The sequence below is a fragment of the Nomascus leucogenys genome, chromosome 5 (assembly GCF_006542625.1).
Source record: "Nomascus leucogenys isolate Asia chromosome 5, Asia_NLE_v1, whole genome shotgun sequence".
Lineage (NCBI taxonomy): Eukaryota > Metazoa > Chordata > Mammalia > Primates > Hylobatidae > Nomascus > Nomascus leucogenys.
The window spans coordinates 136,764,327-136,788,796 of record NC_044385.1 but is presented as its reverse complement, the minus strand read 5'-3'; the positions used below and the strand labels follow the sequence as shown (position 1 = coordinate 136,788,796).

The window sequence follows — 24,470 nt, the reverse complement described above, 5'->3', positions numbered from 1 at the left end:
CTCATTTATTTTGAATTTAACAATGGGAGTTAAAAAAATAGGAGCAACCAAAGCTTACTTCCTCCATGACACAGGGGCACCCTGAAGGTCACTGTGAAACAAAAGAAGGTTGCTCCAAAGTCACCTTCCATGATAAGCTTCTGGAAAGGTAGATATTGTGTCTGTCCCTGCCCAGGATTTAGTATCCTGTTGCTCCAACTTATCATAGCAACAATACCTATTAACATGCCAATACTTGTTTGTCTTTTCCTTCCTTTCCTAGAATCTGGATTTTTTTTCCTGTTGTTTTGAAACATTAGCAATCATTATGTAATTTATATTTTATGTTGTGTGTATATGTATATAATTTATGAAATATTTAACATGGTGGGCATCCGATCCATACAGCTGGAGTTATGACAGTTATAATGCATATAAATAAACTCAGTGGAAGACCCACTGTCCTCAGCGACACCTTTTTTTCTCCCCACAATAGTATACAGATGGTCCCTGATTCACCATGGTTAGCCTTAGGATTTTTGAGTTTTCGATGGTGCAAAAGCAGTATGTATTCAATTCACTGTTTGATTTCTGGTGGGGCTACATCCAGATAAACCCATCATAAATTGAAAACGCATTTTCAACTTACGATATCTTCATCTTACAATGAATTTATCGGGATGGGACCCTATTCCAAGCTGAGGAGCCTCTGCTTTAAGAGGCAATATTGCAAGAGACACTGTGGTGCTGTGGTCTCTCCCCTGGAGGTTAAGCTAAACCTAATCTGGCCAAAGCTGAGGGTTCTCTATTTCATACCCAAAGGCGATCCAGAAGGGTGGGCGGTGCCTTCCCAGGTCCTAGTTGTGCACCTTCTCCTGGCTTGCAGAGTATCCACAGGCTCTCTATTTTATACCCAAAGGTATTCCAGAATTTTCCTCACGAATATATATCCATTTTAAGCCAGACTGTTAATAGGTATTTCTTCAGGGTATTCTAGGTTCCAGATAGATTCTGAATAAGATCAGGATTCTGGAGAAAAGTCTGCCATATATTTAGACTTCTGGTAAACCCAAAGCAGCTGCATCTTTGGTGTTGGTGTTATACCTAGTAAGACGGATAACAGGCAAGTTCGTCCTGGTTACACTCCTTACAAAGGCCTGCTGGCAACTTAATGAGCCCCTTCTGGGTGGGGGAAGCCCTGTACCCAGCATGTGGCTCAGTTAGCAAAGTGTAAGCTGTATTCCAGCTCTCACTCGCTTCCTGGGCCAAGTACCCTTGTGCAGTGCACACCCTGAACTGCCCTGTCTGATTATTCTTACAAAGGCAGCTGTTCTTGCTGTGTCCCCAGCAGGGTGTGGCTGGGGAGGGGAACTGGGCAAATACCACATACCATGAGGAAGGAATATCCGATCCACAAACTCCGCCACCCAGCTGGGCAGTGTGGGATGGAGACATCCTGACTGTGGACCGCAATGGCGACGGCTGGGGCCTCACACACAGAGCAGCGGCTGATGTAGGGCTTGATCTCGTCTTCGGCCACAGGCATCATGGGCAGCGGGGCAGTGGTAGAGAGCCAGTAGGACTTGTCGTTCCGGCTGGCATAGTAGCAGACATCACCAGGGTTGCAGTACAGGAAGGGCATGGTGCTGAACCGTGCCAGGCAGGAGCCCGCCAGCCCTGCGGAAGGGGGAGTCGTGAGATCACAGTGCAGTGTGGCTAGAAGACGCACCTGCCAGCCCCAGCCAGGCCCAGGAGGCTCCGTGTCACGGACTTGCCCCAGGGCACCTGGTGGAGTTCAGCCACCTACTGGAGGGCCAGGCTAAGGCTTCCCAATTTCTTTCTTTTTCTCTTTTTGATCAAACAGACTACACTGGCATTTCGGAACAGCTCTGTTCTTCTACGAGTTCTCAGACATACTGGGCCAAGTTGGATCATCAGGGAGTGGCGTCTTCATGGAATAGCATTTTGGGTGAGCCTTACCTTAGTGGGGTCTTAACAGCACTGGCCCCAAGAAAACTCTGATGGCCTCCAAGGGGTCGCTCTTTGACCCCAAGGAGCCACCCCAGAAGGAGCCCTGGCCCCTCTCCCTTCCATGTAGCCTTATTGCTTCTGGAGACTAAGATAGTCTTTATCTCCTGGCCACAGTGAATGCTGCAGCTAAGCAGGTTTCCCTCTTCACATGGATGCTGAAAAGCTCAGACCCAGAAGCGCAGCCACCTTTAGCAAACATGCCCAGTGCTAGGCTTGCCTCCTTGGCCCTGTTCCTAGATCTATTTTAGGCCCTTATCCTTGGCAGCCTTTGCCCCACTGTTCTTTAGAAACTCATTGTGGAGGTGGGGCGCACGGGCAGGAAATGTGCAGGCACCATGAGCCACGAGGAGGCAGAACACAGCCAGTGTCCCAGAGACCCTTCCCGTCACCCCCTCAAAGAGGACCTCAGACTAAGCTACCTCCCCTTGTAATTTGTGTGTGTTGCATTTTCTGTATTCGAAGTCACGTTAATGCCTTTTAAAGGCTTCCTTAAATAAGAGCATGCACATGTGTCCATGGGTCCATTTTCCTGGGGGGCCTGTATGGGAGAGTCTTATATGAACCCTAGCCCCTCATGGCCCCTGCCTGACTCCAAGTCTACAGAACTTGGGTCAAAAAGCAAGAAGGAAGTGAAGTAATTGGTGGTCTCCACGGGAGAGGGGTCAGGGGTCAGACGGGTCACATGGGAGCCTGTGGAAGTCGATACCAGGTTAAAAGGCAGGTCCCTGTGTTAAGGTCCTGAGGTTTAAGGGCTTTCTAAGGCTTCTGCTTCAAAGGCCGTTTTAATCTTTCTGCACTCGAGGAATGTAGGTCGACCCTTCCGTCAGGGCAACTTATCAGCCGTGGAAGGTTTGGGAGTCTTGCGGCGGCCCTTTGATCTTGGCCACTTCCAGGCCAGCCCTGAGCAGGCCACGGGGGCCAGGCGGGAGGGACCTACCCAGGTCCTGGTTGTGCGCCTTCTCCTGGCCCTCAAAGTACAGCAGGCTGTATCCACTCCAGAGCTTGTTCATGCCCACCGGGCACATGGGCTCCTGGTCCGTCTGGCTGTGCTTCACCAGGAGGTAGCCGATGCTGACGCTGCGGCCTGGCATACCCGGCAGGCCTGGGCTCCCTGGACGGCCTGGTGCACCTGCAGCCCGAGAAAGAGAGAGAGTGGACGGCCTGGTGCACCTGCAGCCCGAGAAAGAGAGAGCAGCCCCCTTGACAGCCACCCCACAGAAACCTCGGGACCCAGGAGCGCAGGGCAGTTTCCAGGTGCGCCTAGAACCGTTGCTCTCCTTCCCCAGATCTTGGGGCTCAGTCTGTTGAGATCAGGAGACTCTTGGAAGGATTTGATCTACACTTTGTGCTCAGTAGCATGAAATGATGGCAGTGAGGGCACTGGGCACAGAAGAGGGGCCCTTTCCATAAAAGACTCAGTCAGCCATAGGTAGGCATGTGCCCCTGAGGGTGTGCCCAACGTGCCTGGCGTTGGAAGTGTCTGGAGGAGTATTGCAGGCCAGCACCCCCACCCCCAACAGCGGCCTCCCTCTGCTGGACACTTCCAGGAGACGTGGCTCATCACAGGCCACGCTGACTGCGCACTTGACCACATCCTGGGTTAGAATGTTCTTTCTGCGTGCAGCTGAGATCCGCCTCTTGTAACTCCTACCCGAGGAGCACACTAGGGTGGCTCATCTGCCTCCAGCACAGCAGCTCTGTGAATATTTCTCAGCTATCCCTGGTGAACCTTTCTCCCATTGTCCCCTCCCCTTCCAAGGGACACCCATGGTCATGGCCCTTTTTCCCAGGACACTTCCCCTCCGTCATCCCTAGCTTGTCTCCTACCCTGGGCGGGCTCCCATTTGCCGGCATTTGTTTTCAGGTGCACCCCACACTACCCATAATTTGCCGGCTGCGGATCTGTCCCCAGGGGCAGGGGATTGCTATTTCCTTTGACTTGGACACCAATAATACTACCCATGTTTAATTTTTTTTTTTTTTTTTTTTGAGATGGAGTCTTGCTCTGTCACCAGGCTGGAATGCAGTGGCGCGATCTCGGCTCACTGCAAGCTCCATCTCCTGGGTTCATGCTATTCTCCTGCCTCAGCCTCCCGAATAGCTGGGACTACAGGCGCCCGCCACCACGCCCAGCTAATTTTTTGTATTTTTAGTAGAGACAGGGTTTCACCGTGTTAGCCAGGATGGTCTCGATCTCCTGACCTAGTGATCCGCCCGCCTCGGCCTCCCAAAGTGCTGAGATTACAGGCATGAGCCACCACGCTTGGCCCCTATGTTTAATTTTAATTTTAAATTAAAACTAGGGTTTGAGCCCAGACCATTGGCTCAAACTGAGCTTAGGTTAAGACAAATTTTGAGGTTTTTTTTTTTTTCATGAATAGCTGTTATTCCTGGCCTATTTCATTCTGCATATGTGCAAATAATTTAAAAAAATAAGTAAGAAGACCAGGCACAGTGACTTACACCTGTAATCCCAGCACTTTGGGGGGCCAAGGCGGGTGGATCACTCGAGGTCAGGAGTTCGAGACCAGCCTGGCCAACATGGTGAAACCCCATCTCTACTACAAATACAAAAAAGTTAGCCAGGTATGGTGGCACATGCCTGTAGTCCCAACTACTTGGGAGGCTAAGACAGGAGAATCGCTTGAACCCGGGAGGCAGAAGCTGCAGTGTGCTGAGATCACGCCACTGCACTCCAGCCTGGGTGAGACAGAGCGAGACTGTCTAAAAATAAAAAAAAAGACAGGGCTTTGCAACGTGGCTCTTGTACATTTTAATAGTTGGTTTCTTTTGGCTCCTTGTCTAATCCTGACCCTTGAAGTCTACTGATCCCTGCTGCCCGCTCCACAGCACTGCAGGTGTCCCAGGAAAAGGAGGGAGGCTGTCCCGGGACTCGGTGCCAGGTGTTCTGCCGGGCACAGGAGTGTAGTGGCATGCCCAGATTAGGAGCAGGAGGGTGGGGCAGTGCCTCATTTCTGGCTTTTCTGGGCTCTCATGTGTCCCTTTCCTGCAGACCACAGTCTGTGAGTCAGACCCAGAGCACTCGGACCTGGGAAGGTCCTTCCCCACTGTCACTCACCTTCTTGGCCAATTGGCCCCTGGTGGCCTATGGGTCCTTCATCTCCCCGGAACCCGGGAACAGCAGACACACCACCTCTTCCTTGGGGCCCAGCTTTCCCTGGAGCCCCACGGAAACCTGCAAGCCACCAAAGAAGTGTTATGGCTGGAAACTGTGACCATGCCTGGCACGGCCGGCGATCCGCAAAGAGAACACAAGAGGATGCAATGCCAGCAGGCCCTGGCCTTGCCTGGGCAGCCCCGAGGGGCTCCAGGCCCCAGCTCAGCACTCTACCTGGTTCTCCGGGGGGGCCCTGGGGCCCCATCTCCCCCGGTGCCCCAGGGGGGCCTCGCCTCCCCTGGGGACCCACTGTCCCTGGTTGGACGGCAATCTTCTGGGGGATTCCTGCAATCCCGGGGGCTCCCACAGTCCCGGGGGCACCTGGAAGGGAAACAGAGAGGCCCCAGTAAACACACAAGGTCATTCCACTCTCTTGCTCTGAGTGCTACTGCGTTTCTCACCCGGGGAGGCTTGGAGCTTCCCGGACAATTGTGCTTTCTAGAGATGAGCCAGACACTCATGGGCCTGAGCCACGACTCAGCGCCTGCCATTTGAAATTAAGCTTTCCATTCCCCAAGGCCCTGTGACAACATCCGAGGTGCAGCCTTGGTTTCCTCCCTGCTCTTTACAACATGTGACCCATGCCAGAGAGGATCCCAGCCGTTTGACCTCCAGGATGTCCCCAAGCCTGGAGAGGCTAGGCTGAGCCACTAGCTCTGCAGGTGCCAGACGGTCACTTACCAGGGAATCCTGGGTCTCCCTTGGGTCCCTTGGGGCCTCTGTCGCCCACTGCCCCGGTGGGTCCAGTGTTCCCCATGAAGCCTTGTTCGCCCCTGGGCCCTGCAACACAAACGAGACGTTAGGGACACGAAAGTCTGTGGGGAGGGGGCTCCTCTCACTGTGGCCGGGGCTGCTGGCCCATGGCCATGGGCACTGTTACCTTTTTCTCCCGGGAGACCGAACACACCAGGCCTGCCCTGGGGCCCGGAGTCCCCGGCCCATCCTTTGGTCCCTGGGGTTCCTGGAGCTCCTGGGTTCCCTGTGTCACCTTTGCTTCCAGGAAGAGCAGCAGACCCTGGTGGCCCTGGTGGGCCCCGATAACCTGTTGGCATTAGGGACAAGAAAGGAGGGTTTAAACAGGACCCCAAGGTCCCTGGGGGCAGTCAGGTGCACAGTCACCCATTCAGGCGACAGTCTCTGGCAAGTTTGTGGCATGGAATGACTTTGTCTTTGTTTTTAAAAAATTATCATAAAATACGTATAACATTAAAGTTACCATTTTAATCATTTTTAGGTGTACTGCTCAGCGGCATTAAATATATTCACCTTCACCGCTGACTATCTCCAGAACTTTCTCATCCTAAACTGAAATCTGTCCCCATTATACATTCACTCCCCATGTCCCTCTCCCCCCAATAGCAACAGCCATTGTACTTTCTGTTTCTATGAATTTGATGACTTCAGGGGCCTCATATGTGGAATCACAGAATCCGACCCTTTTGTGACTGGCTTCTTTCACTCGGCAGAATGCCCTCAAGGGTCATCTAGGTGGTAGCAGGTGATAAGAGTTCCTTCTTTTTAAGACCGAATAAAGGCTGGGCAAGGTGTCACCTGTCATCTCAGCACTTTGGGAGGCCGAGGTGGGAGGATCGCTTGAGGTCAAGAGTTTGAGACCAGCCTTGCCAACACAGTGAAACCCTGTCTCTACTAAAAATACAAAAATCAGCTGGGCGTGGTGGTGGACACCTGTAATCCCAGCTACTCGGGAGGCTGAGGCACGAGAATTCCTTGAACCTGGGAGGCAGAGATTGCAGCGAGCTGAGATTGTGCCACTGCACTCCAGCCTGGGCGACAGAGAAACACTATCTCAAAAAACAAAAAACAAGAAAATAGCCAAACAAAAAAGACAGACTCCTCTTGCACTGGGTGTATACCGACTGCATTTTCCTTCTTAATTCCTGTCGACGGACACTTGGGTTGCTTTCAGCACTTGGTGCTTGTGAATAGTGCTGCTGTGAACCTTGACGCACAAATACTTGCTTGACAGGTGACTTCATCTTTACGCCATCTCTTTCCAATATTCAGCTCGTTTGTGATTAGGAAGTGCAAATTAAATTTAATATTTGTCTAAACACAATACAGTGAGGAATAAAAAAGCTGTTCATATTGCACATTTCTGAGCCCCCTGCAGTTTGAATATCTGCTATTACAGCAAGTAAATGACATGGCCTGTGTCTCAGCTTCCCAGGGACCAGGTCGTGCAGGTGATGGAAATGACACAGGAGGAGCCATCATGGCCCCTGCCTCTTTGACCGGAGTCTGGGCACAGTGTGGAAATGAACGTCTCTTCTCCCCTAGGTTAAGTGGGCCATTGCCAGCTCCTGCCCATAGAGATATCGAAGCACAGATATGTAAGTCCCGCTTACCTTTCAGGCCAAATATCCCTGGAGCCCCTTTGTCCCCAGGTGCCCCAGAGATGTTGGAAGGGGGCGTGATGCCAGGGAACCCCTGAAGTCCTGGACTCCCAGGTGGGCCTCGTTCCCCTTAGGATGAAAACAGAAGAAATTATTTTCAGCATTAGCACCCAACTTTTCAAATCTACTGACACCATCACCTGTGGTGGACCAGAGCCCAGTGAGAGAGACAGTGATGGGAGGTGGCCTCAGACCAAGGAACATCTCATGGTGGGGCTGGGGAGGCTCTCAGGGTGGGGGTGGGGAGGCAGCAGGGGTTGTGTGAGCCCCTCCCCAACCCCAGCCTTTCTCTCCTGTGAGGAGCCCTCCACTGGGCTCCTGTCTGCTGTGTTCCACTTCCCCAAGGCACTGCCTGATCATGCTTAGATGGAGCCTCAGCCCCAGGCATGGCACAGCTGCTCAGATTCTGATCCTGATATGTGTGGACAGTGGTCAGCACAGGTGATGGACAGAAGGTTGAAAAATTGCAAATAAGGCTTGCAATTGACATCAGTATTGTCAACCCTCCCTGCGGCTGTCCTCCAGTGCCTCGGATCCCAGCTTGGATAGAGTTGGTCCTCATTATTCACAGATTCTGTGCTTCCCAATTTGTCTACTCACTAAAACTCACTTGGAATCCCCCCCAAATCAACACTGGCATTCACGGATATACACAGAGGCAAAATGAGTCCCAGCTGAGGTCCAGCAAGGTGACGCTCCTGCCTTCTTGCTGCAGCTCATACTGTACACACGTGTGCTTGTCTTGGTCTCTGTAGTGCCCTGTTTTCCATATTTTTGTGCTTTATGCTGGTGATTTTGCTGTTTCAAATGCCCCCCCCCGCCACCATGCATTGTGTTGAAGTGCACACTAGTGTTGGTAAGTGCAAGAAGGCTGTGAAGTCCCTTATGGAGAAACACATATGTAAGAGAAGCTGCATTCAGGCACGGGTGAGAGTGCATGCTGAGTGTTCATGAATCAGCAATCCACACTAAACACGGTGCCGTTACACAGAAACCCAGCTTATATATTGATCATTGACAAACATCTTGTGAGCAGAGGCTTGCAGGAACTTAGCCTTGTATTTCCCATAGGAGCAATGGTTCAGTATTCACTAAGTCAGTGTTCTTGGTGACTTCAGAACATAACTACTGTGAATAATGAGAACCAACAGTTTTTGGGTCAAAGGCTGGAGCTCTTTGGCACTAGTAGGAGAGTAAGAGGGAAATGGCCACAAAAGGAAATCTGTGGAAATTCCACTCCTCCCTGTGCTGTCAGCCAACAAGACACGAATGGAGCTTTATGTGCTGTAGGGCAGTGGTGGGTAGAAATCAGTGTGCACTTGAGTCTGGGCAGATTAAGTCTACTTTCTCTCCTAACCACCTTCAGCCTTTTGTTTTTCCTGGGGCTGGGAACCAAGATTAGTATTAGAACCCTGCAAAATGTCAGAATGTCCGAGTGGGCGAGGAGGGCATCATTTCTGCTCTGCAGGAAATAGCTGGGTGAACAGTGCAAATCTATAAAAATGAGAAAAGGTAGCAACAGTGGTTTTCTGTCTCCCCCTGGCTTTACGACTAATCGACACACATCAGCAGCAGGAAGAGGGGTTTCCCTTTGGAAGATCCTGGTATCCATTATCCATCCCAGGGGAAAGGATTGCATTTATGTGTGCTTCCAAGTAGGACAAAACAAACAGCAGGAGAAATATTTAGAGGTGAGGCTTGTCTCACACATCACAGACAACACCCAAGTGGGTTCATTAGCCCTGAGGGCATGAGTGAGCCACCATCTGTAGTTTGATATAAAGTGACACCAACTGAACTGCTTCTAGCTATTGTCACAAAGTACCCGAAACAGATGGTGAGTGTCAGTAAATAATGGCAGACTCCTGAGTTAGATGATCCAGTGCAATCCGCAGACTGGCAGATTCCCACGAAAACATAATTAACTTAACTGCAGTGATGAGGACTCTGTTAATCTGAACATTTAGCAAACATGAGTCAGTTTGCTGGAATCTAGATGGAAACCACTACGATTTCTCAGTAGCCCCCATGGATTGTCCTAAGTACTGACATAAAAAAGTCTCACTAACAGGGGTTCCATGAAGGGCCATGTTGCATGACTCAAGGCCAAATCAGGAACTGATGCTTGAATGTCAACTGCAGAAATAGGTGAGGTTGCAAATTCTAGCTTCAGTGAGCTGTGATACGGTCTGGCTGTGTCCCCACCCAAATCTCATCTTGACTTGTAGTTCCCATAATCCCCACATGTCGTAGGAGAGACCTGGTGGGAAGTAATTGAATCATGGGGGTGGCTATCCTCATGCTGTTCTTGTGATAGTTCCCACAAGATCTGATAGTTTTATAAGGGGCTTCCCCCCACCCTTTACTTGGCACTTCTCTCTCCTGCCGCCAGTGAAGAAGGATGTGTTTGCTTCCCCCTCCACCATGATCGTAAGTTTCCTGAGGCCTCCCCAGCCATGCAGAGCTGAGTCAATTAAACCTCTTTCCTTTATAAATTACCCAGTCTCTGGTATTTCTTCATAGCAGCATGAGAATGAACTAATACAAATGAGATGCAACTCATGCAAAGGAAGATGACGGATTCAAATTATTCCCATATTTTCAGAGAAGAGTGTGTGTCCTGAATGACATTATGATCAGTGTGTGAACGTCATCATGGAAAGTCGTCTTTCCCTCATCACCAGCCAGAGGCAGTGGCCTCATATGCCAAGGCCCACAGGCGCTGGACAGTGTCTGCTCTGGCCTCCAGGACCTGCTCTGAAGTCATCAGCTTATGGGCCCACTGCGATGTTCATGCAGGTCAAGGGTGGGGGCATGGCTTGCAAAAGTCAGCATGCCACACGGTGGCTTGGAAGCCAGGGGCACTGTCCAGGTCCCTGGGATGGAATGCAGGGAGCACCACAGGAGGTCACGAAGAGTTTTGATAAATGGGTCCCACACAGATCAAATGTGTAATAAGGCCATCAATGTTACCTTAGGGGTGTTCTGAGCTACACATAACTCTCCACTGATGTCAGAAAATTATCCTACAATTTCACAATATTCTTCTCCAGCAAGTATTTGTTGAGCATTCACACACGGACAAGCATTTTGCTGAGGTATTAAGTGGAAAATAAATGTGATAAATCTCTGTCCTTGGGGATGGAAATCTTCATCTTTTTTGTGGTCAAATACAGGGCCTGAACATCATGCTGTGTGAATCAAACGTTAAAAACGCATGGTCATACAAAATGCTAGCAGCTGTGTTCTGTGACCCCCCTCTATGGGCCACTGTGTGCACCCTGTCGAAATCCCATCTCAGTTTCCTCCGCCCCTCCCTGTGCTGGATCTGCTCTCCACATCTCCTGGCCAAGTCTTCCCCATTGCTGCATTCCCAGATGCCTTTCAGGTGACAGACTGGTAAACTGATCATCAGGACACTCTGAAAACAATGCTATGTTTTGAGGCCTTTGAAGATAGCAAACATTTATTGCTGGCCTCCTGTGTGCAAGAGCTTTACCTGTAGTATCTCATTGTATCCTCCCAATACTCACAAGTGCATTTTTGTTTTCATTTTACAGACAAAGCCAGAGACATTCAATATCACGGCCAAGGTCAAATGGTGAAAATACGTTGCATGTGAGACGCAGAACAAGAACCCAACAGGTGTCTGATTTAAAGGTCATGGGCATGGGCAACTCTACTGCTGGGGGTCCTTGGAGACTTATGCTGGTGGACTGACCCTAGATCCTCACCCCTGACTGAGGCTGTGCTGGTGGACTGACCTAGATCCTCAGTCCTGCATGGAGGTTGTGCTGGTGGATTGACCTAGATCCTCAGTCCTGAGTGGAGGTTGTGCTGGTGGATTGATCTAAATCCTCAGTCCTGAGTGGAGGTTGTGCTGGTGGACTGACCTAGATCCTCAGTCCTGCATGGAGGTTGTGCTGGTGGATTGACCTAGATCCTCAGTCCTGAGTGGAGGTTGTGCTAGTGGACTGACCCTAGACCCTTAATCCTGGCTGAAGGTGTGCTGGTATACTGACCTAGATCCTCACTCCTGAGTGAGGCTGTGCTGGTGGATTGACCTAGATCCTCACCCGAGTGAGGTTGTGCTGGTGGAGTCACCTTAGATCCTCACTCTTGGGTGGGGCTTCTGCTGGTGTGCTGACCCTAGATCCTCATCCCTGGCTGAGGTTATGCTGGTGGACTGTCCTAGATCCTTACCCCTGACTGAGGCTGTGCTGGTAGACTGACCTTAGATTCTCACTCCTGAGTGGAGCTCGTGCTGGTGCGCTGACCCTAGATCCTCACCCCTGACTGAGGCTGTGCTGGTGGACTGACCCTAGATCCTCATCCCTGGCTGAGGCTGTGCTGGTGGACTGACCCGAGATCCTCATCCTTGACTGAGGCTGTGCTGGTGGACTGACCCTAGATCCTCATCCCTAGCTGAGGCTGTGCTGGTGGACTGACCCTAGATCCTCATCCTTTACTGAGGCTGTGCTGGTGGACTGACCCTAGATCCTCATCCTTGACTGAGGCTGTGCTGGTGGACTGACCCTACATCCTCAACTCTGACTGAGGCTGGGCTGGTGGACTGACCCTAGATCCTCACCGCTGGCTGAGGCTGTGCTGGTGGACTGTCCTGGATCCTCACCCTGACTAGGGCTCTGGCAGCACCATGCAGCCTCCCAGGATAGTCTGGCTCCTGTTGGCAGAGCCCCTCCTCTTTCTCCTATCTTCAAATCAGTGCTGTGGAGCTCTGAGGCTGGGGGATTCTGGAGTTTCCAGCTGCTGGTGAGGGGAGAGGGCAGGCAGCAGATCCAGGAGAGTCAGATGTGATCTGCAAGCCTTGAGACATCCTTGCACCCCAGCAAAAGCCAGGGTTGCTGGCCTCCTTGGTCCTGACTTCCTCTCCTGTGGGTGTCTGGTTCTAGCTTCATGGGGAATGGGCACTAGAAAAACTCAGGCCTTTGTGCATGGAAGCCAGAGTTTCTGTTGCCAGCATGGAGCCCAGGGTGCCCAGGCTGTCCGTCCAGGTGTGCTGCCCAGCTCCCACACCTGAGCCAGGAGATGCCCCGGTCAGGCTGGTGAGGTGGGCGGGGTGGGGGAGGGGCCCATGGATCTCAGAGCAGACTCTGGGGCTGTGGGCTCATGCACAACGAGACCTCAACACCCTCAGCAGACTGGCTCCCAGGAAGGTCCTGGTTTCTGTTTTCATCTAGGAATGTTTCTCACTGCCATTTAGATTTGAGCCCACCTTGGCTGGTGAGCAGGGAGGCTATGGGGTGGGAAGATAGGTTTCCGGGTATTTCCTACCCAAGTATGGGTCAGCGTGGCTCTGCTAGGAGGTTTAATGCACTTATTTATTCACACATTCACTACCCAGAATGCTTGTTATGGCAAGGCCTGTGCCAGTGTCCTGGGTGCAAAGAGGATCTGACGGGGTCTCTAGGCCAGGGAGCTTATCAGTTACTCCTCGGGATGGGTGGTCAGGGCCTCACTAACACCGATGGGATAAAATAAATTGCCTAACAAACTAAGACTAGCTGAGAGGTTCTGCAACAGGTAGTCCTCCCCAGAAAAACCAGCTCTTGCCTGCACTTCTGCACAGCCTCTCCCACCCCATAGACACTCCATGGCCCCACCTCTGGGTGGGTTCTGGTTACTGGGATGGCAATGTTGGCTTTGGAATGTGTGGCCTCACCTGGAGCTCCTTGGTCTCCTTTCTGTCCTGGGACTCCCACAGGGCCTGGAAGGGTGTTGGCCTCTCCTGGGTCACCTCTTTCCCCAGGAGGGCCTGGGAAGCCTGGGTCTCCATGGATGTCAGAACCTGTGGAAGAGTTATAACAGTAGCTGATGTACAGTTCACTTTTCTAAGTGAAAGAACAGCTCGGGGTGCCTCAAAAGCAGAGAAACAGAGGCAGCCATGGTGATTTCAGCTTGCATTACAATCTATGGCCTCCAGGTCACAGGAGCTGAGATTTGGAAGGGCTCTTACAGAGATCACAGTGGAAGCCCTTGGCTCTATGGATATGAGGATCGAGGCCCATCAGAGGGTCCAAATTCACAGAAACAGTGGGTCAAGGAGCTGGGACCCCTCCCAGGCCTCTAGGCTCCTGGGGGCTGCTCTTCAGGCTATGCTTAATTAGGTTTTCAAAGTAAACACTATCTAAAGTCTTCCCTGTTCTCCTATCAGGTGCTCATCGCCATCATGGCAGGAAACAGCAAGACAACTTGACAAGGATCTCCCGCCACTTGCCCACTGGAACTGGAATGGAGTGTTAATGACACAGGAGTGCATGAATTTACATGTAATATACACACATACAAATTCGCCTGTAGACAGCAATATTTGGTTATAGGAAATGTCTATAAACAGCACATTCTAAAAGCAGCTTTAGGATTATGGGTGCTTTTTTTCCTCTTAAATGTGTTAATTTTTTAAATGTGTTTAAACGTGTTAATATTTTTTCTCCACTGAACATAAATAATTTGTATAAATTGAAAAGAAAACAATGAAAAAAAAAAGACATAATAATAAAATGATTCCTCACTTAGTGCCTGATGTCCTTCAAATGTTATTTTATTAGTCCTATAATAGATTTCAAAATTAAATGAAAAGACAAGGACATTAAGATTTAGGATGAAAATAGCTGAATTTAAAATAAGTTTCAAGAAGCTGCCAAGCCTTCCTGCACTATGCTATCTCAGCTTCTTGGGGAGGACAGGGTTAAAGGGAGGCCTTCTGTGGGAAAGCCTGATGATCCTTTTGAGGAATAAATCAACATCCAGTTGCTGTTATTATATCCTGGAAGGGCTCAGGATGGAAACCTTATTCTGCCATTGGCTTTTGGAAATAATGAGGCTTTATATCCCCTTCAGGGAAAAAATGTGCTACAATAGTTTATAAAATAAGCCAGAAAATGCCATGAAAGGTGTCAGTTTCTTTTTCCTGCAGAATAAGAAGCCCTTGGTTCGCCATTGCTATGGACTGATTGTGTCATTCTCCCCAACTCCAAAGTTCATAAGTGGAAGCCCTAACTCCGGTGTGATGGCATTTGGAGGGGGGCCTTTGGGAGGTAATTAGGGTTAGGCCAGGTCATGAGGGCGGGGCCCCAAGATGGGGTTACTGCCCTTATAAGAAGTGACAGGGAAGAGCAGGTGCTCTCCCTCGTGAGGACACAGCGAGCAGCCAGGATGCGGCCCTCCTGGAACCCGACCACACTGGCATGCTGATCCCAGCCTCCAGCCTCCAGCCTCCAGAACTGGGAGGAAACCCATTTCGGTTGTTTTCTGCTCCCAGCCTGTGGGTGCCCACAGACTCAGTGCTATCACTGTCTCCAGCATCAGAACTGCCCAGGGGCAGGTGGAGAGCGCTGGCTTCCTTATGCCAATGAAATGAAAGATCACAGACAGGCAATGGGCAGAGTGAATACTCCGGACACCTGAGGGGCGCAGGTGCATCCCACCCTCCCCACAGTGCTGCTGAAAAAGCAAGGACTCTATTTCTCTCTCCGTCTAAAAGCCTGAGGAGTCCATTCAACACAGCGACTGGCTTGAGAAACCGATTCTTAGGGAGCACATCTTAGCAGCGTACAGGACCACAGGGCCCGGACCCGCCCCTCAGGGCCAATCACATAGCACTTCAGGAAGCCCGCCCTGCTCTCTGAGACCCTCCCTTCCCTGAAGTCTGGAGGGCAGACTCAGCACAGCGTCCCCACCCTCGACACCTCTGTGTGGGACTCGGGGCTGGGACGGCAGAGAGTACCTGGGGATCCTGGAAAGCCTTTGGTGCCTGGCAAGCCGTGTAAGCCGCGGATCCCACGGAGTCCTGGAAAACCTGTGAGGGTGTCACTCATCGTTATTTCATGTGTAGGATGGCGCAAGGGGTTCTGGGTGGGAGAAACCCTCAAGATAACTCAGATGTGTTTTGTTGGCTCTGAAACTGTCACCTGATACTGTCATCCATCCAATCCTACTAAAGCCCCACAATTATGAAGCAGCTAAGCCACATGCTCAACTTACACAACATGTAAACTAACCACTCTTATGTTACCTAGGAAAACCATTGAACTGGAACACTGTCTTCATGGAATCTTTTTAACAGACTCACTAGGCTAGAAGGGGCCTGGGGAGTGACATGTCCTATGCCTCTTCTTGACGCCTGGCTACTGCTGTATGTTTGGTTTGTAAAAGCTGCTTGGAACAGATAGCCTGGTGTCATTTCCATTCCCTCTGGATTTCTGAGGGTAAATATTTCTAAAGCAGGACACAGCAAACAGGTGGCAACTCCTTCTGTGACGTGGGCAGTGAGCATGGCAGGGTGGCCCGTCTCGGGGCTGCAAGGGGGCTGTAAGGGGGCCTCGGGGGTGGCCCGTGCAGCACAGTGGGACACTGAGGCTGCTCCTGCACCCTGATCTTGCTGTGTGTCCCTGTGTGGCGATGACAAGTGGACCCTGAAGCCTTTCCGGGAGGCTTTCATTCATCCTTTTGGGAGGTGAAGCCCTGGGCAGGTTTGTGCATCTGCCTTGATTCCCAGTCGCCTGGGGCACCAGTATACCCTGTGCTGCTATGTTGGTGCAGACCACTATAAGCCACAGCAAACCTGCCTTTGCTCTCGTATGGGCCTTAGAAGTCGCCCTGAGAGAGGCTGGCCTGCTCAGCGGTGCCTCCTGCACAGCCCACGACCCTGGGTCTGGGTGACCGCGTGTTTTACGTGGCCTTACCTGGTAAGCCCGGAGCTCCCGGCCAGCCATCGTCTCCTTTGCCACCAGGCAGTCCAATCCGCCCCGGCTCTCCCTGCGACCCTGGAGGCCCAGTCAGCCCTGGAAAGCCTGGGGGTGAACACAGCGTTAAGTCTGAGCACACAGGACACCTTGGGTGCTGCCTGGTGAGGTCCTGGCAGGAGGGGCAGCAGCTCTGGGAGGGGCTGAGGGCCGGAAGGGCTGCAGTGCCAGTTGGAGGAGAGATGAGAACTGTCCCTCAAGCTGGGGATGCAGGTGGTCTTAGACCCCACATACGAATTCAATCGGATTTGCTCAGCCTTGCCAGAGAGAAAATAGCGTGTAGTTTTAATTCTCGCCCTATTATCCAAATAGATGTCTGGAGAGGACCCTGAGGCAGTGCCTGGAGAGAGGAGTCTCTTGGCGTTACCCGGTGCTGAGTAAACACAGCCAGAAGCAGCAGCAACAGCGCGGGAAGCCAGCCCACTGTCCGCTCTCCTTCTCTAACCTAGGATGTTCATAGGGGTTTCTGCATATTCAACACAAGCAAAGGGATCCCTTATAAACTGTCGGCTTCTATATAAGAGACAGAGGCTCGGCCGAAGAGGCACTTCTCGTTCATCCCCATGCTTCTCCCCAATTCTCAGGTCTCCCCCCAGCCCAGGTGGTTGTTTCTCTCCATGCCATCAGCCCTGAGGAAGGCTCCTAAGCAGGCAGCAGGCACGAGTGAGCTTCCAGGGTTGGGTGTGATTGGAGGAAATTGACAATGTTGGCCGCCTTTGTTCTGGGGTCTCCGGAGGGCCTGCCTGAGGAAGGCTGTGTGGCTGCAGGAGATTTTACCTGTTTGTCCTTTAAGTCCAGGAGGGCCTTGGACTCCAGTCACGCCTGTTATCCCAGGGAAGCCGATGTCACCTTCTGTTCCCTTCTCTCCAAAGAATCCCTTCAGACCTGCAACCACAGACATGCTGCTTGGAACAAACAGACACTGCGCCTCTGTGGGTTCCCGGGAACACCGGCTCTAGGATGTGCAGAACCACACTGCTGCTCCTCCAGGAATGGACAGAGGCATCTAACCGTGCTCCTTCCCTAGCTGATTTTTAACCTAGTTCCTCCCTCTGAGCCTGCACTAGCCAGCTTCCAAGGCAGCATCTATGCACCCCTCACTGTCTTAGGGAAAACAGGACACTCCCAGGGATGATGGGTACAGCTGGCCCCACCCTTCCATTGTGGGACCACAGCTCTGAGATACCGTCTCGTGGTGATGGATGCAGGGGAGGCTCCACTCCAAAGCCTTTCTGGGCCCAGAGTTTAATAAAAACCAAAATGTTCAAAGGTAACAGCAAAAATAATTCTTGGGCAGGGGTAGCATCTCTTCCCTGACACATTTTCAGTTGAACAAGTGAAGGCATCATTAGAAATGCGTGGTAATGATGGTCCACGTTTCTGTCTTTATAAACCAAATGGCCAGTGTGATGGCCTAGGGTGGGAGACACAGCCAGCCAAGCGCCGGATGGCTCAGCAGTACAGAGCTCCCCTGTCACTCAGGAGGAAGCCACTGGGAGCCCAGGTCACAGATAACAAAGGAGCCTGGGAAGGCTGGTAAACAGGGGCGCTTATTTCTCAGCAGCGGTTCTCTGATCCTGTGCTCAACTGAACACGTCTTTCCATTCCAGAGCAATTTCTAGACAAAGAACTGGCCCAGCAGTCTCCCCACTGGCCAACCCTGGACAGACTCCTTCCCTCCCACCAGGGACAGCCCTGCAAGCCTCTGGGGCTCCAGCAACTTGAGCAGTGTGGGGTCCCCCAAAAGAAAATACCCAGAAAGAAGAAAACTGTCACAGGCCCCTTGAGACATCACTGCAGGCAGGAATTTAGGAGTGGAACCTCAGTGATATGCAGAAGGGAAGGGAGGCACTGTGCCGCCTCAGGCCCCCCCAGCTCGCTCGGGCTAGTCAGCTGCCTCCATATCTCTCTCAAGCGACGGCCTGACTCCCACTCCCCCTTTCCTGGACCCTTCGCTGTTTCTGAGAAGCTTGGGTCAGCGACCACCTGCTGCACGCCCTCAGGTGTTCCGGGAGCCAGGGTGCTAGCTGGCTTTTCACCAGTTACACTTCATGGACTGCAGTGATTCTCATCCACCGAGGGTCCATTCTGGCTTTTTTCAGTATCAAAGAGAGAGACAGAGAGAGAGAGACTTCCTGACTTTGCCTTCAGATTTAACTTAATTAAAAATGATGGTCTTTCTTGCACATTGGACTGGAAGACCTCATTCACTATCAAGTGCTCCGTGGTTGTTACCGAATTTGATCTGTTTGGCAAGTCGGGCTCCTAGACAAAGGCTCAGGGCTACTGTTGACGATGAAGACATGCAAAATAACTTGCGTACCTGGTATTCCAGTGGTGCCCCGCTCCCCCTTCAGGCCTGGTCTTCCTGGTAAATTTATAGTGTCCCCGATGTCACCTGTTACATGCAAAAAAGATGGCTAAGAACAGGACTTTCCACTGGGAGGCTGTGAGTTTTGCAACTTCTATTTTGTTACATTCCTAACAAGAATAATTTGCTTTAAAATACCTAACAGCACTTGCAGGTCTGATATTGGCTCACATGCTCAGAGAGCTCTGAATTGTGGACTCCCTGTTTTCATTGGACGGGCAACACTCACCAAAATCACCAGTCGGGCCGATCTCGCCATACAGGCCTGCTCTCCCTGGGGCACCTTTCTCACCCTAAAGACAGACATGAACCATCTTAGAAGGCTGTTAGTGAAGTCAGTTGTAACTCTGAAGTTAGCTCACTTATTTAACTATCCAGTATGCTAATGACAATACTCAAGGTTTGTGGTCTTTTCACTTTATGGAAAACTCGAGTTTTTCAGTGTGTATCATAGGTAGTTTGCTTAGCTGTTCTTTTTGTTCATTTATTTATGTTTTTCTTTGAGACAGGATCTCGCTCTGTCACCCAGGCTGGAGTGAGGAGGCCCAGTCACAGCTCAATGCCGCCTTGACCTCCTGGGCTCAAGCCATTCTTCCGTCTCAGCCTCCTGTGCGGTTGGAATGACAGGTGTGAGCCACTAAGCCTGGCTGCTAACAGTTTTTAAATTTTTAGTAGAGATGGGATCTTGCTATGTTGCCCAGGCTGGTCTTGAACTCCTGGGTTCAATGATTCTCTATCCTCTGCTTCCCAAAGTGCTGGGATTACAGGCGTGAGCCGCTGCGCCTGGCCCTGCTGTTCTTATGGAACTGTGAAGTGATACAATGAAACAAGCTTGGCAACTGCATCATAATTAAGAGCATCAGTGGCCCAGTCTCCATCACGACGGTGTGGTGATATCAGCAGCCGCGGGGCCTCTGACCACATCCTCGTTCCACTATGCTTTCCCGTGTGCACGTGGTGGACCCAATCTCAAGAGCGTATTCACGCCTCATGAAAACCCTGCCAGGTAGGCACCATTACTTCCTGATGACAGGCAAAGGAACTGAAGCACAGAAAGGTTTTGCTTAAGGTCACTCAGTCAGCAAGTGGCAGAACTGAGATTTCAATTTGGGCAGCCAGATTGCAGAACTTGCTCTCTAGATTATAACATAGACATGGGGCTGTGCGCCTCCATCTGTGCACAGAGGGAGACTTCTCCAGAAAGACACAGGTGGCTGGTGAGGAGATTGGGAAGATGCCTGCGTTGCTCGGTGGCTTCCTGGAAGCCCTGGTTTTCCTTTCTAGAGTGGCTTCCTCCCCAGAGGGAGCATGAGAGTTCTGGTCTACCTGGGTGCCATTGGGACTTTAGTACTACAGCATCAATGCCCAAGCATGGCCTAACATGAGTCGCTGCAGTATTAATATAGCTAGGCTGGGCATGGTGGCTCAAGCCTAGAATCCCAGCACTTTGGGAGGCCGAGGCAGGTGGACTGCCTGAGGTCAGGAGTTCAAGACCAGCCTTGCCAACATGGTGAAACCCTGTCTCTACTAAAAATACAAAATTAGCTGGGCGTGGTGGCGTGTGCCTGTAATCCCAGCTACTTGGGAGGCTGTGGCAGGGGAATCGCTTGAACCAGGAGGTGGTGGTTGCAGTGAGCTAAGATCATGTCATTGCACTCCAGCCTGGGTGACAGAGTGAGACTCTGTCTCAAAAAAAAAAAAAAAAAAAAAACCACAAAAAAAAAAGCTCCTTTGTGGGAGGAAGGGGGAGGGTATCCACGGGCTGCACCTTTGTTTAGATAATGCTCTATTTTTCTTTCTCAAAGTTTACTTTTCTGAGGCAAAACTTAAATACAGTAATGTCCACTCATTTTAAATGCACAGCTTAATGCATTTGAACTCGTGTGTCACTGAAAGACATAGAAGACCGTCAGCACTCTATGATAACCCCACCTAAAGCAGCCGTGCTCCCGATACCCCAACAAACAGCCTTGTCAGTTCTTGAACTTCACATCAATGAAACTGAATCATGTGTACTTTTCTGTTTCTGGTTTATTTTGTTCAACATAAAGTTTGGAAATGAAGTCAGGTTGTTGGATTTTACCAAGAATTCTCATTTATTGCTGTGTATGGAGATAAAATGCACAGATAATGCTGTGTCTGGTCAGAGTATACCATGTTCATTTATTCTTTTCCCTGATGATGGACATTTGGGCTGTTTTCGTTTCGAGCTGTTATGAATAAAGGTCCTTTGGATGTTGTAGGTGTCTTTGGTAGACACAGGCATCTTTCTTTTTTCTTTCTTTTTTTTTTTGAGATGGAGTCTTGCTTTGTCACCCAAGCTGGAGTGCAATGGCGCAATCTCGGCTCACTGCAACCTCTGCCTCCTGGGTTCCAGTGATTCTTCTGCCTTGGCCTCCCCAGTAGCTGGGATTATGAGTGCGCACCACCAAACTCGGTTAATTTTTTATATTTTTGGTAGAGACGGGGTTTTACCATGTTGGCCAGGCTAGTCTCGATCTCCTGACCTCAAGTGATCTGCCTGCCTTGGCCTCCCAAAGTGCTGGGATTATAGGCAGAGCCACTGCACCTGGCTGGCATCTTTCTTTTTTAAAGTGACCTGAATAGCACACACAGACTGGCTAGAAGATCCTCTCAGCTGCAGATTTTGGGAGTGAGGGGAGGAAGACCCCTGAAGAATTCTGTATACCAAGGTGGGCCAGACACACAGGCACACTGTCACGCTTCTGAGCCCAAGCTAAGCCATCATATCCCCTGTGACCTGCACGTACACATCCAGATGGCTGGTTCCTGCCTTAACTGATGACATTAACTTGTGAAATTCCTTCTCCTGGCTCACCCTGGCTCAAAAGCTCCCCTACTGAGCACCTTGTGACCCCCCACTCCTGCCCGCCAGAGAACAACTCCCCTTTTTCCTTTACCTACCCAAATCCTATAAAACGGCCCCACCCCTATCTCCCTTCACTGACTCTCTTTTCGGACTCAGCCCGCCTGCACCCAGGTGAAATAAACAGCTTTATCGTTCACACAAAGCCTGTTTGGTGGTCTCTTCACACGGACGTGAGTGAAACACACCAAGGGGCCCAGATCTTCTGATCTGCTCCAAATGTGCCCATCCCCTTGGGAAGGCCAGCCGTGTGCTGGGGATTGTGAGAATACACTATCTTCACATGAAAGAGGCTAGAAATGGAATTCTAGTTAACGGAATCTACGGGGAGCCACGCTGTGCAATGTTATATACACTGTCTATACAGCACACAAGAAAACTGCAAGTAGCTACTACCTTCATTCTGCAGCTGAGGGAGAAGGTGTGGAGAAGAGAGCCCTGTCCAGGGTCAGGGGTCACCATTGTTACCATCACAACAGCGTGTCTGGCCCACGTCAAGTGCTCAACAGACATCTGCTGAACAAAGGCTGAGTGAATGGTGGCCCGGATGGGAAGCCAGGCTGCCCGGCCCCAGGTCTACGCTGTGATTCAGCCATCGGCTCTCAGGCCTGGTGTCACTGATGTGCTCAATTTTAGAGCTCTGATCCCTGAAAATTCAAGTTTTGTTCTCTCAAGGCCCCCATGAAAAATGCAGACAACATGCTTCACCCAGCACAAGCCCACAGAAGGGCCACGGCAGCTGGGTGGACTCACATCACATCCACACGGTGTCCAAGTGCAGCAGCTCCTTACAAGGCTGTGTGGACCCCGCCAAGCCTGAGGCTGCCCTGAACCTGCCGCTGACACTCTCACCCTAGCAAATTCCAGACCAAAGCATGTTCATTAACAAGCAAAGGGGAGAGGAGCTCACAGAACAAGGGGAGTAAAAGACGCCCACTCACCCGGCTTCCTATGAATCCTGGGAATCCTGTAATTCCAGGGGGGCCAGCCACCCCAGGGAATCCTGGCAAACCAGGGATGCCGGGGGCTCCGATGTCTCCCTTGACTCCTTTGATGTGGCCGGGCCTCCCAGGCAGCCCAGGGATTCCTGACAGCCCCGGGATGCCTGGCATTCCTTGGATACCTGCAGGAAGACCCTGGTGTGTAACACTCTGGTGAGGACGCAGCACCCGCCCTCCAGAAGTTTTCAATTTTGCAGCCTGGATGCATTTTGCTGTCCTATGTGCTGCGAATCTTTTTTTTTTTTGAGACGGAGTCTTGCTCTGTCACCCAGGCTGGAGTGCAGTAGCGCAATCTCGGCTCACTACAAGCTCAGCCTCCCGGGTTCACGCCATTCTCCTGCCTCAGCCTCCCAAGTAGCTGGGACTACAGGCGCCCGCCACCACGCCCAGCTAATTTTTTGTATTTTTAGTAGAGATGGGGTTTCACCGTGTTAGCCAGGATGGTCTTAATCTCCTGTTAGCCAGGATGGTCTTAATCTCCTGACCTTGTGATCCGCCTGCCTCGACCTCTCAAAGTGCTGGGATTACAGGCGTGAGCCACCACGCCCGGCCAGTGCTTCGAATCTTAAGACGGGAAACCGAGGTTACTCAGGCATCAGAGAACAACCCTGCACCAGCTGTGGACACACAGGGCGCCCAGACATGAAAAGCATGAAGAAAGCCAGGTGGAGGGCACGGGCGTCTCTGGGGACGGAGAGCGGCAGGAGCTGGTGCGGGCTGGGGCGGCAGGGACTAGGGGCCATTGGCTGTAGGTCAGAAGCCTCACCTTTTGCGCCCAGGTATCCTTTCAGCCCCATAGGCCCTTCGTCTCCTTTCTCTCCTTTAATGTCTTTCATTCCCGGCAGGATGACAGGAGGTGGTCCTGGGGGCCCAGGGTCCCCTCGGCTGCCTGGAAGGGAATAGAGTGCTGTCATTTTCTGGGAGCTCCAGACCACGCAGGAGAGCACAGGTGAAGGCCTGGTCCCTGAGCCATGGGGGCTGCACATCTCCCCCAGGCGGGGAAGCCTTGGAGAGAGACCAAGGGCACCGGAGAAGCCTCTCCTGTGTCCATCGGAGTAGTCGGAGTTGGGGGTGGCTCCAGGGTCCTGGGCCTGGGGCTGGTGTCACTGAGCACACAGCACCACAGTTGGGGAGAAATGCCTGCAGCAGATGCAGAGGGAGCGGTCAAAGCCTGTGTGCCTCCCACAGGATGCTTTGTGAGAGGGTCATTTTGTTGTGTGTGCTCTGACGAGACCATGATAGACCTCAGTCACAAGCGGGCAGGCCCGTGAGGCAGGCGCCAGCTCTGTGCCCTCCTATAGGCACCTTCACAGGGAGGAGAAGCATGGAAGGGAGGCCTCCGAGGGGTTCTGAGGAGCTGAGGAATTGCAGGAGGGGAGGGGCCCAGAGCTGCGGGCCGGGCGGGAAACTGTGCTAGTTCAGGCTGGGGATGCCCTGGAATCCATGCTCACTGGAGGAGTGAGTGCAATCTGGCTGAGTGAAAATAACTGAGCTTCATTCTCTAAGCATTTACTGTGTATTCGGCGCTAGGCTAGAGGCTGATGGGATCAAAATCATAAATTGGTCCTGACCCCACAGAGCGTGCCCACCAGTGGAGGGACAGACACCCCCATGGTTAACTTCACCCTAAGGAGGCTCAAGGAAATAATTTCCGTGGAGCTGAAAATTACTTAATCTTAACATGCCATTTTGCCTGAAATAGCCTGAAATCTCTGCTAACATGAAGACTACTTGAAAGCGCAAGTGTGAGTAAAAACCCTAAAAAAAATGAGCACCCTAGATTGCAATTTTTATTTTGCTGAAAATTTGTAAAAGCTGTAACTCTGGAGAGTAATGAAGGTTTT

The 24,470-nt window shown here is 51.4% G+C and overlaps 2 protein-coding genes across 3 annotated transcripts in view; one reads left to right on the top strand and one right to left on the bottom strand.

Moving 5' to 3' along the window:
• RAB20 (RAB20, member RAS oncogene family) overlaps positions 1 to 14,047 on the top strand; it is a 67,563-nt gene extending 53,516 nt beyond the window's left edge. For both annotated transcript variants that reach the window (XR_004030212.1, XR_004030213.1), the window contains 3 exons: positions 1,844 to 1,948; positions 11,163 to 11,247; positions 13,778 to 14,047. The gene's annotated coding sequence lies outside the window, so the exon portion shown is untranslated. The remainder of the gene's footprint in view (positions 1 to 1,843; positions 1,949 to 11,162; positions 11,248 to 13,777) is intronic.
• Positions 1 to 24,470, bottom strand: part of COL4A2 (collagen type IV alpha 2 chain) — a 205,335-nt gene that overhangs the window by 3,433 nt on the left and 177,432 nt on the right. The window contains exons 33-47 of the mRNA XM_030813682.1: positions 23,393 to 23,515; positions 22,567 to 22,748; positions 18,968 to 19,031; positions 18,691 to 18,765; positions 17,145 to 17,252; positions 16,308 to 16,415; positions 15,350 to 15,421; positions 13,286 to 13,411; positions 7,555 to 7,671; positions 6,069 to 6,230; positions 5,870 to 5,968; positions 5,363 to 5,509; positions 5,090 to 5,206; positions 2,948 to 3,139; positions 1,370 to 1,656 (exon numbers count right to left, since the gene is read on the bottom strand). Coding sequence (XP_030669542.1) covers positions 1,370 to 1,656; positions 2,948 to 3,139; positions 5,090 to 5,206; positions 5,363 to 5,509; positions 5,870 to 5,968; positions 6,069 to 6,230; positions 7,555 to 7,671; positions 13,286 to 13,411; positions 15,350 to 15,421; positions 16,308 to 16,415; positions 17,145 to 17,252; positions 18,691 to 18,765; positions 18,968 to 19,031; positions 22,567 to 22,748; positions 23,393 to 23,515 — 1,979 coding nt within the window. The remainder of the gene's footprint in view (positions 1 to 1,369; positions 1,657 to 2,947; positions 3,140 to 5,089; positions 5,207 to 5,362; positions 5,510 to 5,869; positions 5,969 to 6,068; positions 6,231 to 7,554; positions 7,672 to 13,285; positions 13,412 to 15,349; positions 15,422 to 16,307; positions 16,416 to 17,144; positions 17,253 to 18,690; positions 18,766 to 18,967; positions 19,032 to 22,566; positions 22,749 to 23,392; positions 23,516 to 24,470) is intronic.